Here is a 16033-nt window from a genome sequence, read left to right as displayed (position 1 = left end):
TTAACCAAACATCCTATTTTAACATCCTGAAACCAGATTTACAAAGTCTGTGAATGTGGATACTTTCTACTATTGACAAGCTACAAGGGTTTGTCCTTCTTAAGACACTGAGCTCACTCTTCTTCTTTCAGCTCAAGGTCTCTGCCCTGCCTGATACTTACAATCTGAGAGCTGAGTCCCAGCGGACTGATGGGTAGATACACATCAACAGCTGGCATCATTAATATTGAAACCTTCCCTGCCAACCTCAAACCATGACAAGATCTTGCACAAGGTGAGCATTTTATTACAACAGCAGACCAAAATCTCACGGACAAACCTGATATTACCTGATTCATAATTTAAGCCGTGCGAGAAGGCTGCAGAAAATAGATGGATATTCTCAGCAGGGCCATCAACTCTTTACATCAAAAGACGTGAGTTCAATATGGATATTATGAGTAATATTTTCAAATATAGCCTGGTGTAGGGAACAAAATACAAACACCCAACCAACCAACTAACCAACAAAAGATACTCCTGCAAAACCAACTGCTTAGTTATCTACCTTAAAGTCTTGTCTCGCATAAAAGTAGTCTCGTGGTTGAATAAAATGCTAATAAAGCATACATCTCCTCTTTGTGTGGCTTGCCCATGCATATTTTTAAATAGATTCGCTTCTTTTCCAAATTGGTTCATCATACATTTGGTGAAGATGTATGAAAATCCACCAAGTCTCCACCAAGATAGAAAAGCTCCTGTTAATCATTTAAAGATTTGAAACTAATAGAGATTTGAGATCTTTGGACACTTCTGCACTTTTCAAGGTGAGAAATAACAAAGCTTTGGTCTACAGTGCTAATGTCTAAAAACACCAGATTTAAAGATGAGAGAAAGGAGAGTTTAGACATGGTTCCAAAATTTGAAATAATTATGGGCTCCAGGTCTGGCTTTTTATGAAGGACTGCACCACACTGTGTTTAAAATCACTAGGGGCAAAAAAATTATCAAGGCAATGATTAATTATAGCCAGGATTCTTGACTCAATGATTTTAAAGACCTCTTTAAGAAGGCAGGAAGGAGGAATGTTTAGAGGGCAAGCTGTAGGCTTCAGATGACTAATTATCTGAGAGAGATAACTGATTCAGTACAGCAGAACTTGTGGGAGAGACAGACGGGTCCTGAGAAGGAGGTAAAGTGTGAGATGTGATGTCAGCATCTTGTTAATGATCTAAGAGAAGACAATGCGTCTAAAGTTAGGGGGACTGATGACTGTATCCTCTAGGACTGTGACGGTTGTTTACAATCAAACAGGAAGAGTTTATCTGAGAGGTCCAAGGGACTGCGTCCAACAAAACTGGCCGGGGAGCATTAGACATTAATAACTACTATCCCACAAACCCTCAGTGGCCTAGAAATATAAAACATGGCCAAAGATCCTTCAGGACTAAAAGGCCAACACTGTTTTTGCACATTAGCAGGGACAAGCATCATTAAATGATTGCACACAATTAGTCTGGCTTTGTCTGAAGCAAACAAAGCCTTTTATTTTCTTGGCTCTTCCCATCACTTCCTCCTGTGCAGTCTCAGGCCTGAGAGGTTGGGAACATGTTGTGATCATAATTGCAGGTTTAGCAGCTTGTTACTCACGGGCCAGTCACTTCATCCACCCGCAGAGGGAAGGAGGGAGGGAGGGAGAGAGGGAGGGAGGGAGGGAGAGAGGGAGGGAGGGAGGGGGGAGCTGGGATGATGATGTCAGAGTTTATCATGTACCCATATGGCCGATGCAGCATATTCGAAGCCTGGTAATTCATCAATGTCAGGTGCTTTTGGAGAGTGGCTAATAGCTGTATCAAGGTATCTCATGGGTAACTTACTGCACCTCCTGGACATTGTGCTGATATTTTTGGTTGTTTATTGTTGTCTGCCGTGTGTGTGTGTGTCTGCTTTTTTCATGTAATGGATTATAAACCCAGAATAGCCGCCTGACTCAGAATAGTTAAATTAAATATGAATTTACACAACAACACACTTCTGTTTTCATTTCATCAAGTGACATGAACCGAGAAAACCCTAAACAACAAGTTCCTACACTGGGACAGGAAATGTTTGGAGTTTGGCTTGTGTGAGAGAGATGAGTACAACGGAGCAGGTGGCAGATTAATAATGACTGTCAGCAAACAGAAAGGGCCCGGGAGGAACTTTTATCGTGAACTGGAACAAACCTTAGAGATACAGCAACTGAAGTTAGATACAAACTAAAGAGAGGACCAGGAGTCCATAACTCATACAAGGGACATTTTGACTCTATATGGGGTGATTGTGAATCTCACAAGTTTATTAAAAAATTAAAAGTTTCTTAAAATGTAGGGACCTCTTAATATCAATTCCTTATGACTTTTTCTCACCAAACTCATCTCACTATGTTCTTTTATTTTCAAGAAAGCACTATCTTGCAGGATTCAACATCCTTTCTCCTGAGATGATTCTAAAGGGCAGACATGGTTGACACTTTCTTCAGTACTTCTCCAAGTCATCCCAGGAAGAGTGAATGTATTTGCATTTTACATTATTTTAAAATAGTTTTAACCAGTGCTTATTATTGGTGATGTTTGTTGACTGTTGCCTCTGAAGCCAGTCTATGTGACATGCAAGACAAAAACCCATAAAACACTTATTTGAAGTGAAAAACTTAAATGCACTCAGCCTGAATTCAGTACACTCAGGTTTTTTGCTGATACGGCTGATATTAACTGTTCTGTGTTGCGAAGCTGACTTTGCTGAGTCACATTTTTCCCTCCTCTGTACTCAGGCTGCTCTTACACTTTCATGTTATAGTATCAGGCTGTAAATGCCACATGACTTTGCTGTTTAGTACCTAATTTACCCACAGTAAACTCACTTTAAAGTGAGTGATTGTCAGGCACGACGGATGTAAATTAATCGAAATACAGTCAACATGTGGCCCATGGTGATGTTGACACAATTAAAGCAGATGTTTAGGTGACAGGCAGGCTGAGAGTTTGGGGATGATTAAAGGGGAACTCAGCTGATTTTGGACATGAAGGTCACTATTTTACCAGTTACTAAGACTCAGGTCTCGGGAGCTATGCTTAGTTTGGGCTCTAACGTGAATGTTTAAAAGAAGAAAGGCTGCATCGTAAGCAATGACTTTCTTACACTGATGCATTTAATTTGCAGAAGCACTTGCATTACGCTACATCAAGCTGCATTGTGAGAAATATGCTCTGTAAAACATTATACAGGAATTCAGTAGAACAACTAAGATTTTCATGTCAGCTTAAATTAAATATCCAGGCTTGGTTACTGTCAGTTTAATCAAATTTAGAATATCTAGTTCGGATTTTCAGAGTGTCTTAGAATTGTAAAAAATAATTGTTCTGACTTTAGTTTTTGAATGAAGGGGACTGCTGCTCATTCATTTAGGTTTTTAACTAAGCCAAACTATCTGACAGCACAGCATTGATTAAGCATTAAAGCTTTTCTTTTGTGCTGTTTGAAAAAAGTATTCTGTGCTTCTCTAATACATATGAAGCTACGCAAAAATTATCCTATGTACAATCTTCATCTCTCTCTCTCTTTTACACAATCACTTTGTGCCATGCTCTCCATGAGCTAGTCATCCCATAGCCGTTTAATTTATAATCTTTTCCTCAGCAGTCATTTTAATGTTGGGTCGATGTAACCCTCCTCCACGATATTCACTGCCTGTTTTCATTAGACCAATGTTCCTCCTGCCCATCAGAGCCCCTGCTCCCTCCACATCTACCTCTACCTTTCTTCCTTACATCGCCTCCTCCAGTGTACACTGTCTCCATTGGAGGGTTTTCATGTCTTCGATGACCTGACAGGATCTAATCACCAAAGACTCTAATCACTAAAGACTCCCCTCGCAAGGTGCCAATTAATTGGGAACCGGCTCAGATCCTGTCTTTCTAGTGACTGCGGTACAAAATGAGCTTAAACATGAGCTGTAAGCTCTTCATGTGAACGAAGAACTGACTATGTTAACTGAGAAATGTAAACTGGGAATTCACTTAGAAAGATTTACAATGTACTGTTGGTGTTTTGCTGCTTAACTGGCCTCAAGGACAAAATGTCAATATATCTTGGCCTCTGCTGCTTCAGTTATGGAAGTGAACACTGTCAACTTTACATAATGAATTTGCTGAATGGGTGCAAGATGTTCAGTCAAAACAGCCCTGGTGCGTGTTCAGTTTTTCGCTCAAGGATACTTCAGCATGATGAATGGGAATTTAAGTCCATGTCATGTGAATGAAGAGTAGTTTCTCTAACCAGCATGCAGTCCTAAAAATAATCACCTGTCCTTGTTTCTATTTTTAGTGAGTAAAGTTCCTCCTATTTGAAATCTGGCAGGTGCCATTTTTGATGTCACCACATTTGCAGCTCTAACCCTCAGCCTTTAGCAGGCATTTAGTAAAGTAGGTATCCAGCAAACTGATGCGTCTACTGCCATCACAGCTGTTTACATTAGCATCAATCAGACTCATGCAATTATTGTCTCGCGGCTGTCTCTCATTTTGAATGCCTGCATTTTGAAAGCTGCTGGCCTAAATTAAAGAAACTTTACAACTGCAGAGCTTTCCAAATGTATCAACTGGGTGTGTCTGCCTTGGGCTTTGTGTCCAGCATGGTTAATGGACATGTTTGCTTCAGCCAGAGTGAGAGTCCATTTACTGCAAGTCCCACCCTATTAGACACATCTTTATGTTCTCCTTCAGTTTTGGGAAGCTGTGGATCTATTAGAACTGTATTTTAGAGGGCAAATATCCACAGAAAAAGAAATATCTTTTAAAACAAGATTACATTATATGAGCATTCAGCTAAGCTATAAGAATCAGTCATGTAACTCATCAGCTTCACAAGCCAGAAATCTCTTCAGAAGACAGGGGACTGAGGACTGAGGAAAATACAAACCGAATCATTTCCAAGCCAAGAAACATCATTAGAGCTCCGGCTTATCACACTACAGTTTGAGGAAATACATAACTAACACTCCCCCTGACGCTGTGAAATTGCACTGAAGCGGCTGTGGTTTCCCAGAGACGCAGTTTGGCAAAACGCAGCGCGGAGCGGAGCGGAGCGCGCATCTGACGAGTCCGAGCGGGGTGGCCGTCTGTGAGCTGGAAACAGCCTTTCACCTGCTCTGACACACATACACACACACACACACACACACACACACACACTTCTCTCAAACAGCTGCCACGTTGACTCTGATGGGGAGAGGAAGAAACAGGCTGAGCCACTGTAGAGAGCAACATCTCTCTACCTCTGTGCCGGTTCTCGTGGAGCAAATGATTCTTTTCTGACTCATCAGACGCTTTATTTTGAACGTTTGAGCCGCGACTTTCAAGAGCCTTTCAAACTCCGTCCGTCATGTGAGCGCTGCAAATTGAGCTCAGCGGTTATTGTACTACAATGTCCCAGAGCATCTGCGTGGAAAACTTAAAGGTATGCTGCATATTGTCGGGTGCAAACGTGCAAGCAAGCTGAAACAGATGGACACAAGCCCAGCAAGATTCTGGGTAAGTCCCGCAAGTAGCGTTCTTCTCATTTTACTGCTTTGTTTTTATTCAAAGCGAACAGAAGGAAAATGTCGTGGTGTCATTATGAGGAAAACATTAGAAGACACTGGAACAAGTGGCTTTTTGTTCTTTTCTGTTTGCTCAACTTCAATTTCTCTGTTATCTTCCAATCGCTTTCTTATAGGTGGTTCTCAATTAATGCTTTCATGTCATATTTTATTCATTATCATAGCAGTCTTACATTGATTCTGATAGAAATGTCCTCTGTGGTATCTCCTTTGTGGTTATATTCCTGTGGGGAGTGTTATAGTAGCACTATTAGCTGTTTCCTGTCATTTAGGATCGCCTCCTTGCATATTACAGGCGTTTCTGTCAGTATCTTAGCCTATATGGAGATCTTTGACTCCCAATAGTGCTTCACTGTGATGCAATTAGTGGGAGGGCGGGGTAATTGTGCATCTTCCCTCTCATTAGATAAACCATACCTTTCTCATGGACTGTCTGGGGATAACTGGATTTGCCTGTCTATGTTTGAGTAAAGGAATGACACCTTATTTAGATGGGAAGCCCCCCATCCCTTACCTTCCTGAATAATTTGTTCATATACAGCTGAGTGCCAAACTTTACATCCCCACTTTGAAATGGCAAAAAGTGGACAAAAACGTTTTTCCCCATAAACACATGAAAATGTTATGCACATAATACAAATGTTCCTTCAACATTAAAAGACAAATCACAAAAAATGCCCAAGGAGTGTATGAAAAGAAAATTATAGTAATATAATAAAAAAAACACATCAGCGCAAAAGTTTGCACTGATAATTGTCATTTTCATTGATTTTTAAGTTCGGAGTCATTATTTTTTTTTTTGCTATTCCTAAGTTGATTTTCTTTTGTGCTTTGAATCATTATCTTATTGAAGAATTCACTGCCTCTTCATTTTGAGCTTTTTGACTGATGGTAGGAGGCTTTGCTTTAAAATCCACTGATATTGAGCTGCATTCATTCTTCCCTCTGCAGAGCTCCAGTACCTGATGCAAGCATACACCTCCAAAGCATTTTAGTGAGCCTTCATAATATTTGTCCCAGTTTCATTTTTGAGGTCTGCTAAAAGCACTTATCTTGATCCCAGTGTTTTAGTCCCTTAAAGTTGGTATAATGTTTTTCAATTTTACAATAACTTTTTTTTATTTTTGTTACTCCTAATGATGAAGGAACGTTTGTACATAAATATTTTTATGAAAAAAACACACTCTCGCTTCTTGTTTTAACATAAAGTGATTAAATTTTTTTTACTTTCACTACTGTTGATGTGTGGAGATGAAGCATTTTACATTGGGCCCTTGAAACCAGACATGACACACTGGAAATAGACTGCCCCTTTAATGGCAATCTGCTCTGAAACATGGAAAATGGTTTCCAATGTGTTGCACATCAGGTTTATCCTGCAATTAAACACCAAAACACCTAATTCCACTCATTATTCTCTTCCTCTGCAGCAGAAGGTAATGCAGGGGGAGGTGTTGGGTGGGTAGAGAACTTAGGCTCTTAGGCTACAGTGACACAAGATCTAAAGCTGCCTCTCTACTTCTGTTTTGCAAAGAAACGAGAAAGTGAAACGGAGAAAAGAAAATAGAGTGGTGCCACATTCTTTTTGTGCTTGTAAGTAGGCGGCTGTCTTTTTTTTGTATTCTGCTGTGATCTCTAAATGCTGTCTCTGGCCTAATAACGACACTTCCACACAAACATATTCTCCACTTTCAGTCTCACTATTAAATAGACTCTTTCCCTTGCATCAATTTATTCAACTCATTATCTCCTCCGCCCCATCTCACACTTTGTTAAATCCAACCCTTTGAATCATCTGATTGACACTGGCTGTTGGGCTCGAAGCGCAGGTTTAATTTTCAATTAGAGATTGTCATGGTACTTAGGAAAGTTTTGAAAAGGAGTACTGATGTAAAGTATGACACAGTACATTTTAAGTTCTAAAGTCTCATCGACACAGGCAGGAACTCATTTTTGGGTCGGCCCATATAAATGTTAGTGGGCCATCTTTTCCCAGAAAAATAAACTTGATGGTGCATTTTCGAAATGAACTATTTTACTTTTCCACATTGTGCATCATGTAGGCAATAACCTTGAGCAAACACTGTCTGTACAACATTCTCAGCAAGCAGAGACCGACACCTGTCTGTAACAGCCCATGCAGTTCTGCAACCACTGCAGCCAGTTTTTTATCATGCGTTATCTGTCAGAAAATATGGAGAATGCATCTAAAAATCTATATCAGTGGCTCTGCAGCACGGATTTAAACTAATACTCCCTCCACAAATTAAACACATTAGAAGACACATTAGGTGTTAAGTTAAAGCAGAAAAGACCTGTTTGTGAGTTGATGGCTTGTTTGATATAAAGTATTTCCCCTGCTTATTGACCCCGTACACTTTTAGTTTCCTGTCATTCTAAATGCTTCCAGTCGAACACCTCACGATCATGAGTGTCTTGTCAGGCGGAATGCAGAAATGTCTGCACATTTTACAGAAACTCAAGCCATTATTTATGCTTGTTCTCTTTGAAAAAAGAGTCATAACCACTTTGTGAGCAGAGCTAAAAATTAACCATGCACTTTAACTAGTACAAATATGCTACAAATATGCAAAAAATATACATGCTGTACCTTTCAGTATGATTTTGAGGTACTTATATTTGATTTTTTCACTGTATAGTTTTACTCCTCTATGTTTATTTGATAACTTGGTCATCTGTTACATTTCAGAATTATAATAATAACATAAATAAATAAAATATACCAAATAAATGATGACCTATTATTCTGACATGGGTCATGGTAATAATCAACACTTTTACTTTTGATACCTAAAGTGTATTTAGATCATCCATACTTGGCTTTGCAAGTCTACATTTTATAATTTGGCTGTTCATCAATGGTGAATACACTGATCAAGACTGAAACTGAAGGCACCACAGGAACCAATGACAGTACTGTTTTACAACGTTTCCCAGTTCATTTCATATCAGAAGACAAATATACCACAAACAACCCATGAACAATCACTCAACAATAAACAATTCTCTCTTGCTTAACTATTTTCATACAAAATGTATCTTGGCTGCTCCACTGAGCCCAGGCTTTTTACTGGCTGCTCGTAGTGTTTTCAGTGTATGGGAACAAATCTCCAAATATCTCGAAATTATACAACACACCAGACTGAGTCCAAATCCATTGTTAAGATGTTAATGCTTTTCAAAAGAAAAGTAATAGACTTTTGCATGCAGACAATCTTAACCCCATGGTTTTGACAGTTTTTATTATGGACATTCTGAATTGATTCACTAATAAATATTGTGAGACAAGAATTGCCTTGTCAATAAAACCATCAGTTTTGGTGACTCATAACTTAAAAAATGCTCTCTCCCTTTGCCCCAAGGGCATGTAGTCATGCTGTGAGAAGTACTCTTTCCATGATTATTGCAACTCAAGAGAGACATTTTGCACCAGTTTCTATTATAAAATCATTTTCTCTCATCTGATTGCCACGTTGCTTCTGCAGTCAACAAACTTAATTATCCTCTTTTTGGGGCAGGGGGGTTCAGGCTGTCACTGATAAAACTCTGGACTAAAATGACTAATCAGTCTGATTTACTGTAGCATTTGGTCAATTAATTAGTTAGTGTCATTTAAATTTGCTATTTCTTAAAACAGAATTCTGCCTTAAGCCTTTTTCAAAGAGTGGATGTGAGAAGGTGCATGTATTAATGATGCATGGGTTGCAGATTTATGCAAAGAGTCATGTAAATTAGATTTGCATCACCAACTGAGTACAAAGTACAAAGTAAAAGTACAAAGCCAATGAGCTTTTAACTACTTCATCTTCTTCAGATACTATTTTGGAAGCAATGTAAAACGTCTCTGATCCAAAGAAGCATATTTAACCTCCAGGCTTATCAAAATAATAGGAGATTGGAAATTTAACATTGATTTAACATTGATTTAACATTTAGATTTAATGGAGCCCCAGAGCCAGAATCAGCATCTGAAACGCAAGCACACAGACACTGTGAAGCAACAAAACTTCATATGCTGGACTCACTATGCCTAATGAGGAAGAGAGCGATGGGGAAATTGCTGAATAATTGGCCTGATTTGTAAAATTAAAAGATTAGTTTTATGTGTAAAAACCGTGTTTTGCTTTGTCTTAATATCAAACACAAACATAAGAGAAACATAAAATACACTAAACACATATTATAGTGTGAGCTTTGTCCTCAAAACTGTCAATCTTATAGTACTTGAAAGTAAGACTATGAGTGAACAATCAAGTGAGCAGCTGTTTTGTCATATGTGAGCTAATGCTCAAATTAACATGCTAAAATCTGTGCTCTGGCCTCTGTGCTTAAAAATCTGTGCAATCGTTGTAGATATAATTCACTCTGAACCACATGGTGACACTAGTAGAAAGGTCAGTGTCAAAGTGATTAGAGGATTTATCCTTTTGGAAATGAGATTTTGTTCGAACTCATTTTAATGCCAGTCCCTCTAATGTTTATTATTGCAATATTATTTCAGCGTGGATCAGTGGTATGCCGGCCAACACATCCCTAGAGCCATGCTGCTAGCATTGCTAAAAGTAACTCCTTGCTTGAACACTAACAACTGGGATTACTTCTTCACTTTTTGTTGGTCTGTGTTTCTTCAGATACAGGGAGTACATAACTGTGGGCAAACAGGTGTTTCAGAGAGAATAATTTTAGATACAGTAGATATAGTTTTCTGAGATCCTCCAACTACTGCTGAGAGCCACTAAATTAATGTTACAGTATTACAGGAAGAAGTAATATAGTGCCTGCTGAACGTGTGCATATTCTACCATTATGTGTGCAAACGTTTCACTTCCCAGACTTTTATTAGTATCCTCCAACTACTGCTGAGAGCCACTCAGCAGTAGTTGTGTTTGGTGACCTAACAAAGCTCAACCAGAATCAACTAGAATAAGTAACACTTTAAACTCAATCACAACTGAGGAGTAGACTCCAGAGCTCTAGCAAGCTCATGTTTTTTCTAACCGTAAACCATGACTTTGTTTAATTTACAGCCACCAGCCAATATAGACTTGAGTTCTAACTTTAGGACATTTATCAGGTGTTGAACAGCTATGTGGTGTGCTTCATTATATGCACCAGTCAACTGTAGTAGCTTAATGAGTCACCATAGCAACATGAGTCACCAGAGATGCATCCATCCCTTTTTAGTGGCCCCCTGGAAACAACTGCAATCTTTCCAAGGGTGGGGGGGGGCATGACTGGGACATGCTTGTGGTTAGCCTGCATGACACTGCCTTGGTGCAGTGTCATGCTCAATAAATTGCTTTTGTCATGAGCAATTTGCAGAGTCACTGTAGAGGTGCTGCTATTTGACCCTGTCCCTCCAAGTCAGTGGCCTGTTTAAAAATGATTGGTCTCACAAAAGAAGAGGAAACTCTGGGGATAGCTGTGTATAAATGTGTCCACTAATGCGTTGATTTCGAGAAATCAGCTAGTCTGGTATTGTCTTAAGACTAAAAACGTCCACACGACACAGAGGTGCATGCTGTAAACTGCACCTTGTCTTTTCCTTAAAATAATCATTTTTTAAATTAACACTATTTCAATAGATTAAATAGTTTAAAAACATACAAAATATTTCCTTACTACTAAGAGTCACTAAAGCCTGAACATAATCTGCACCTTTTACACCTGGATTTAGGAAATTCTAAAAGAGGTTGTCCAGATGTCCAAAGTACCCAGTCATGTTTGCAAAGAACTATTAATTCACTTAAGTAGATTGGGGTAAGACCATGAAAAGCTTTAAAAACAAACAGCAACAGTTCAAATCTAAAATGAACTGGAAGCCAATGGAGTGAGTAAAGAACGGGACTTAAGTGTTCACGCTTGGGGGTCTTGGTTAAAAGTCAAGATAGGGAAAACTGGTTGACTCCGATGTAAAGTGCATTGCAATAATCCAATCTTGAGCTGATGAAGGCTTGAATTGCCTTTTTAAGATCTTTTTGAGATAAGAATGGATAAACTTTTGGCAGGAGGTAAGGCTGAAAAAAGCTCACTTTTAAAACTGTTTTTCTGTTTATTAAATCTTAGGTCACAGTCAAAAATCACACCCAGAGTCTTCCAGATGTTCTAAGTAGCTAGGCTACCAAGATCAAGGTTTAAGCCATTATCCTTAACAGACAAGCCAAACATGATACACTCTGTCTTTCTCTCATTCAAGTTACGGACGTTTTGAGACAGACGGAGCTTTACATCATCCAAACAGTTAAACAGGGACTGCAGTACAATATTACAATTAGGCTTGACTGACAAATAGATCTGTAAATCATCTGCATAACAGTGGAAGGAGAGATTGTGCTTATGGATGATTGACCCCAGTGGGAGTATATACAGCGAAAACGGGACAAGGCCAAGAATGGAACCCTGTGGCACCCCGCAGGAGAGAGACGCACAGGAAGAGGATTTTATTTGATCATGTACAGGAAGCCATCTATGGCTTAATAAACCTTAATTGGCATCCTCTGTGGTCTGAGCCTTCTCTATGAGGCTTGAATTAAAGCTCTTTCTGCTTCTGAAGCCACCCCTGGGTACAGTGTCATGCTCAATAAACTGCTTTTGTCATGAGCACTTTACAGAGTCACTGTAGAGGTGCTGCTATTTGACCCTGTCCCTCCAAGACAGTGGCCTGTTTAAAAATGATTCGCCTCACAATAGAAGAGGATACTTTGGGGATAGCTGGAGGGGTCCCACTCTTAATTTGTTGTGATGATGTGCTCAGTGTCCCTACATCAGCTCCACTGCCAGAGGCCCACAGTCATCTTTAGCGAATAAAGCATCACTGGGCTGGTTCTGTGTTTACAGCCTGTGTTTTTTGGATTGTGTATCCAGATCCCTGTGTTGAATAAAACGAGAGATGTCTGAGCTTGTTAAGATAGTGTGGCTTCAGAAATTGGTAATTTAAACTAACTAGCCTTTTTCTGAAGAAGTGAAAAAAGTCAGTACATGCACACTGACACACAGGGAGTGATGACACTGGCCTGACTCAGCAAAACCAGCAGGGAGTCAGATAACCAGTCTCCAAAACAGGAGATGTTTTTTTGCTTGATCATCTAGTCTTACCATTCTTTGTTTGAAAAGGTTTTAGAGGTGTAAAAGTAATGTTGCTTCAGTCTTTCAAGAAGCAGAGATACTGTCTGAAAATGATGTCATCGACATATGAGCAAACACGGTGCAATGTGATGAGTTATTCTTCCAAATTCCCTCATATTTCTCCTTAATTTTACTCTGACCCTGGCACTAAATGTGTTCAAGGGGAACCTTTTTCATTTTTATTGGAAGTGGTTCCTTTTCTCCTTGTTACTTGGCCATTTTGTGCTATTAGTTAATTTTTTTATAATTTGTTGCTGGAATGTTTTCACGTCGGCCCAAAACATGTTCAGAAAATACGCTAAAAACTTTAAACTGTCACATCAGTAGTGCAGAAATATATCCAACATATATCCAAAATAGCTGTATGTTATAGATTTTATTTTGAATTCAGAATTTAATAACATATTAACATATTTCTAATGATTACAGCATTTGTCCTTTTCATGCTAGGACTCTAAGCTATTGTTTTTGACAAAATAATATTGTGATAAAAAGACAGTTTTTTTGTATGAATACATTTTAAAAAATAAACAATTACCATAGAGATTAAACACTAAACATATGTTAACATGTAGCCTATATGTACATTTGGCTTAGTGAGCTGTGATTAGGTCTAGATTGTGATGTTGATTTCCTACAGTTTGTTAAACAGTGCTTTAATTGTGTCATTTCACAGCCTGATGATGCAGTAAATAGAAAAACATTATTAATTTCCCTGCACTGAGTTCAAGCCCCAATTCAACATTGCTTTTCTTTTCTTTGAACTTCCATTTCAGTTAAATTCCAGACATTCTGGTCTTCTTCACCCTCCTGTTTATTGCAGTGTTCTGCATTCTGTCTGACACCGATGGTTGTTTAAAGCTGTGATGATGCAACTAGTGTATGTTTATCATTATACCCAAATAAGTTATTATAAGTTCTTCCTGAGTTTGGCTGGGTTTTGTCTCACAGCCTGGTGATATGAAATGTACAGTAAGTGGATTGAAAACAAGATTTAAGTCACAGTTAAGGCTGGGGTATGCTAAAACAAAAAACTTGTATGACGTGTCATTTGACCATATCTAATGGCCACACTTGCCGGACTCAAGCCACACTCGAGGTAGATTAGAGTGTAGGCCCACCAAGAAGTGGCACATCTACATAATACAGTAAATATTATGGTAATTATAGCAAAACATAGTGATTAATAAAAACTTAAAGATCAAAGGTCACTGTTGGATATGAAGTGTGTTTTTTTATAGTTGTTTATTCATAAACATATCCAAAATACAGTTTATGTTGACTGTGGCCTGTCTCACAATTATAGGAGTAAAGGAGGATTCAATATAATTGAGTAATGCAGCAGGGTTAAGTTAAAATATCATCTTTTCTTCGGCACTTTCATTTCCTTGCATCAGCACTGACAAGATCAGCTACGTTCGTTTACTAGGTTTTCTAAAGTTGCACTTGTCACAAACATTTGTCTATATTTTTGCCTCCTGATCAGAAGCAAATTTACTAATTGATTAATAACTGACTATTCCACAAAGGAATTTAAAGCAATTTGCATTTTAAAGGCTTGAAGGTGTGGTTTTACATACCTTTTTTTAACCACCTAAGAAGGACTTTATTTGCGGCATACTGTACCGAAACCTTTCCGACCCTGACACTTTAACTATGTGTATAATCACAAAATACATATAAATGTTGACTTCCTGTTATTCCTGTGTTACAGAGACGTGCTGTGTTGCTGAATGGGTGACTAACACCCAGTCACCTCCCATACTCTGTGAAGCCCTCCTCCTATTGCTTTGTGCAGGACAGGGTCCCCAGCAGAGTGGCAGGGATGTACCAAGAAGTAGCTTTCCTGGCAGGAAGCACTGAGCACCAGTTCACCACCTTCCGCTTCAACCGGGTCGAGAATCCAGAGGAGGTGACCTCCAAGAAGGGTCTCTTTTATAAACGAGCCCAACTCCTGCTCCAGCCTCAGCCCCGCCAACAGGATGGGGAGAAGATTGGCCTGACTGACGGGGCTGCCATAATCAATGTGGGGGGCATCAAGTACCGCATCCCCTGGTCAACACTAGAGGAGTTCCCCCTGACACGGCTGGGCAAACTGAGCAGCTGCAGCAATGAGGCTGAGATCATGGACATATGTGATGACTATGATCGCAGCCGCAATGAGTATTTCTTTGACAGAAGCCCATCAGCTTTCCGCACCATTGTCACTTTCTTGGCTGCGGGGAAACTGCGGCTGTTAAGGGAGATGTGCGCCCTGTCCTTTCAGGAGGAGCTGCTGTACTGGGGGGTGGAGGAGAACAACCTGGACTGGTGCTGCCTCAGGAAACTGCGGCTCAGGCAAGAGGAGTACAAGGAGCTGCAGAGGCTGGAGGATGAGGAGGCAGAGCTCACATCAGCGCAGTCCTGTGAAGAGACCCAGCTCCCCACTGGAGTAGGGGTACAGGAAGAGACCTGTTCAGGGGGCTGCATGAGGCACTTGAGGGACATGGTGGAAAACCCTCACTCTGGCCTTCCAGGGAAGATCTTCGCCTGCCTGTCAGTGTTATTTGTAGCCATCACTGCTGTGACGTTGTGTGTCAGCACCATGCCTGACCTCAGAGAGGAGGAGGAGAGGGTGAGTTTCTCCAGTAATCAGTTCCAGTAATAACTTTTTTTTCTATTTTCAATTTAATTTAAGTCCAAATTTATATCTGGTTCCACATACTTAGTTTTTGGAATGAACTTTTGAAAGTGCTGATATTATTTTATTCAGCAAAAGCAGCTGCAGTGGGCCTGAAAATCATTTAGTAGCCATGGTCATTCAAGCAAAGATGCAAAAGGCAAAATACCCCTGAATTTTGATCTCTAGACAGAATCCAATTGCGAATTATAGAAAAGTAAAAACTTCAGGCAGCATTGTCATATTCAGTTTTTCAAAACATTGCATTTGCAACAGACTTTTATAATGAAAACCATAGCAATGACTTTACATATAGACAGAAGGAACCAAAGCCATAGAATTCCATATTTTTACATCAGCCTAAGGGATGTGTGTGCTTTAGAGCTGCTGCAGGAGAACCCAGATTATGTTGATGCAGGAGCCCACATACAGCTTTATTGTAAATCGTCGTGACAGAGACAGTGGCTCAGGCACATGGACAACGAAGCTTCCTCTCCCTTCATGTGAAAATCAGATGACTGTGTTCCGCAATTCTACCCACTATTGCGGCTGCACACTTTTGTTCATAACACGAGTTCTACATTCTTCAGCGTATTTTATAATTGGCAATG

General features: G+C 39.6%; 1 protein-coding gene across 1 annotated transcript in view; it reads left to right on the top strand.

The window, feature by feature from the left end:
* The first annotated feature begins 4882 nt into the window (after positions 1 to 4882).
* kcng2 (potassium voltage-gated channel, subfamily G, member 2) overlaps positions 4883 to 16033 on the top strand; it is a 28592-nt gene continuing 17441 nt past the window's right edge. Inside the window, exons 1-2 of the mRNA XM_067507807.1 lie at positions 4883 to 5549; positions 14478 to 15377. Coding sequence (XP_067363908.1) covers positions 14589 to 15377 — 789 coding nt within the window. The 5' untranslated portion in view covers positions 4883 to 5549; positions 14478 to 14588. The remainder of the gene's footprint in view (positions 5550 to 14477; positions 15378 to 16033) is intronic.

Source organism: Channa argus, chromosome 1 (assembly GCF_033026475.1).
Source record: "Channa argus isolate prfri chromosome 1, Channa argus male v1.0, whole genome shotgun sequence".
In the NCBI taxonomy this organism is placed as follows: domain Eukaryota; kingdom Metazoa; phylum Chordata; class Actinopteri; order Anabantiformes; family Channidae; genus Channa; species Channa argus.
Note: the sequence above shows the minus strand (reverse complement) of the source record. Positions and strands in the feature narration are given on the sequence as shown.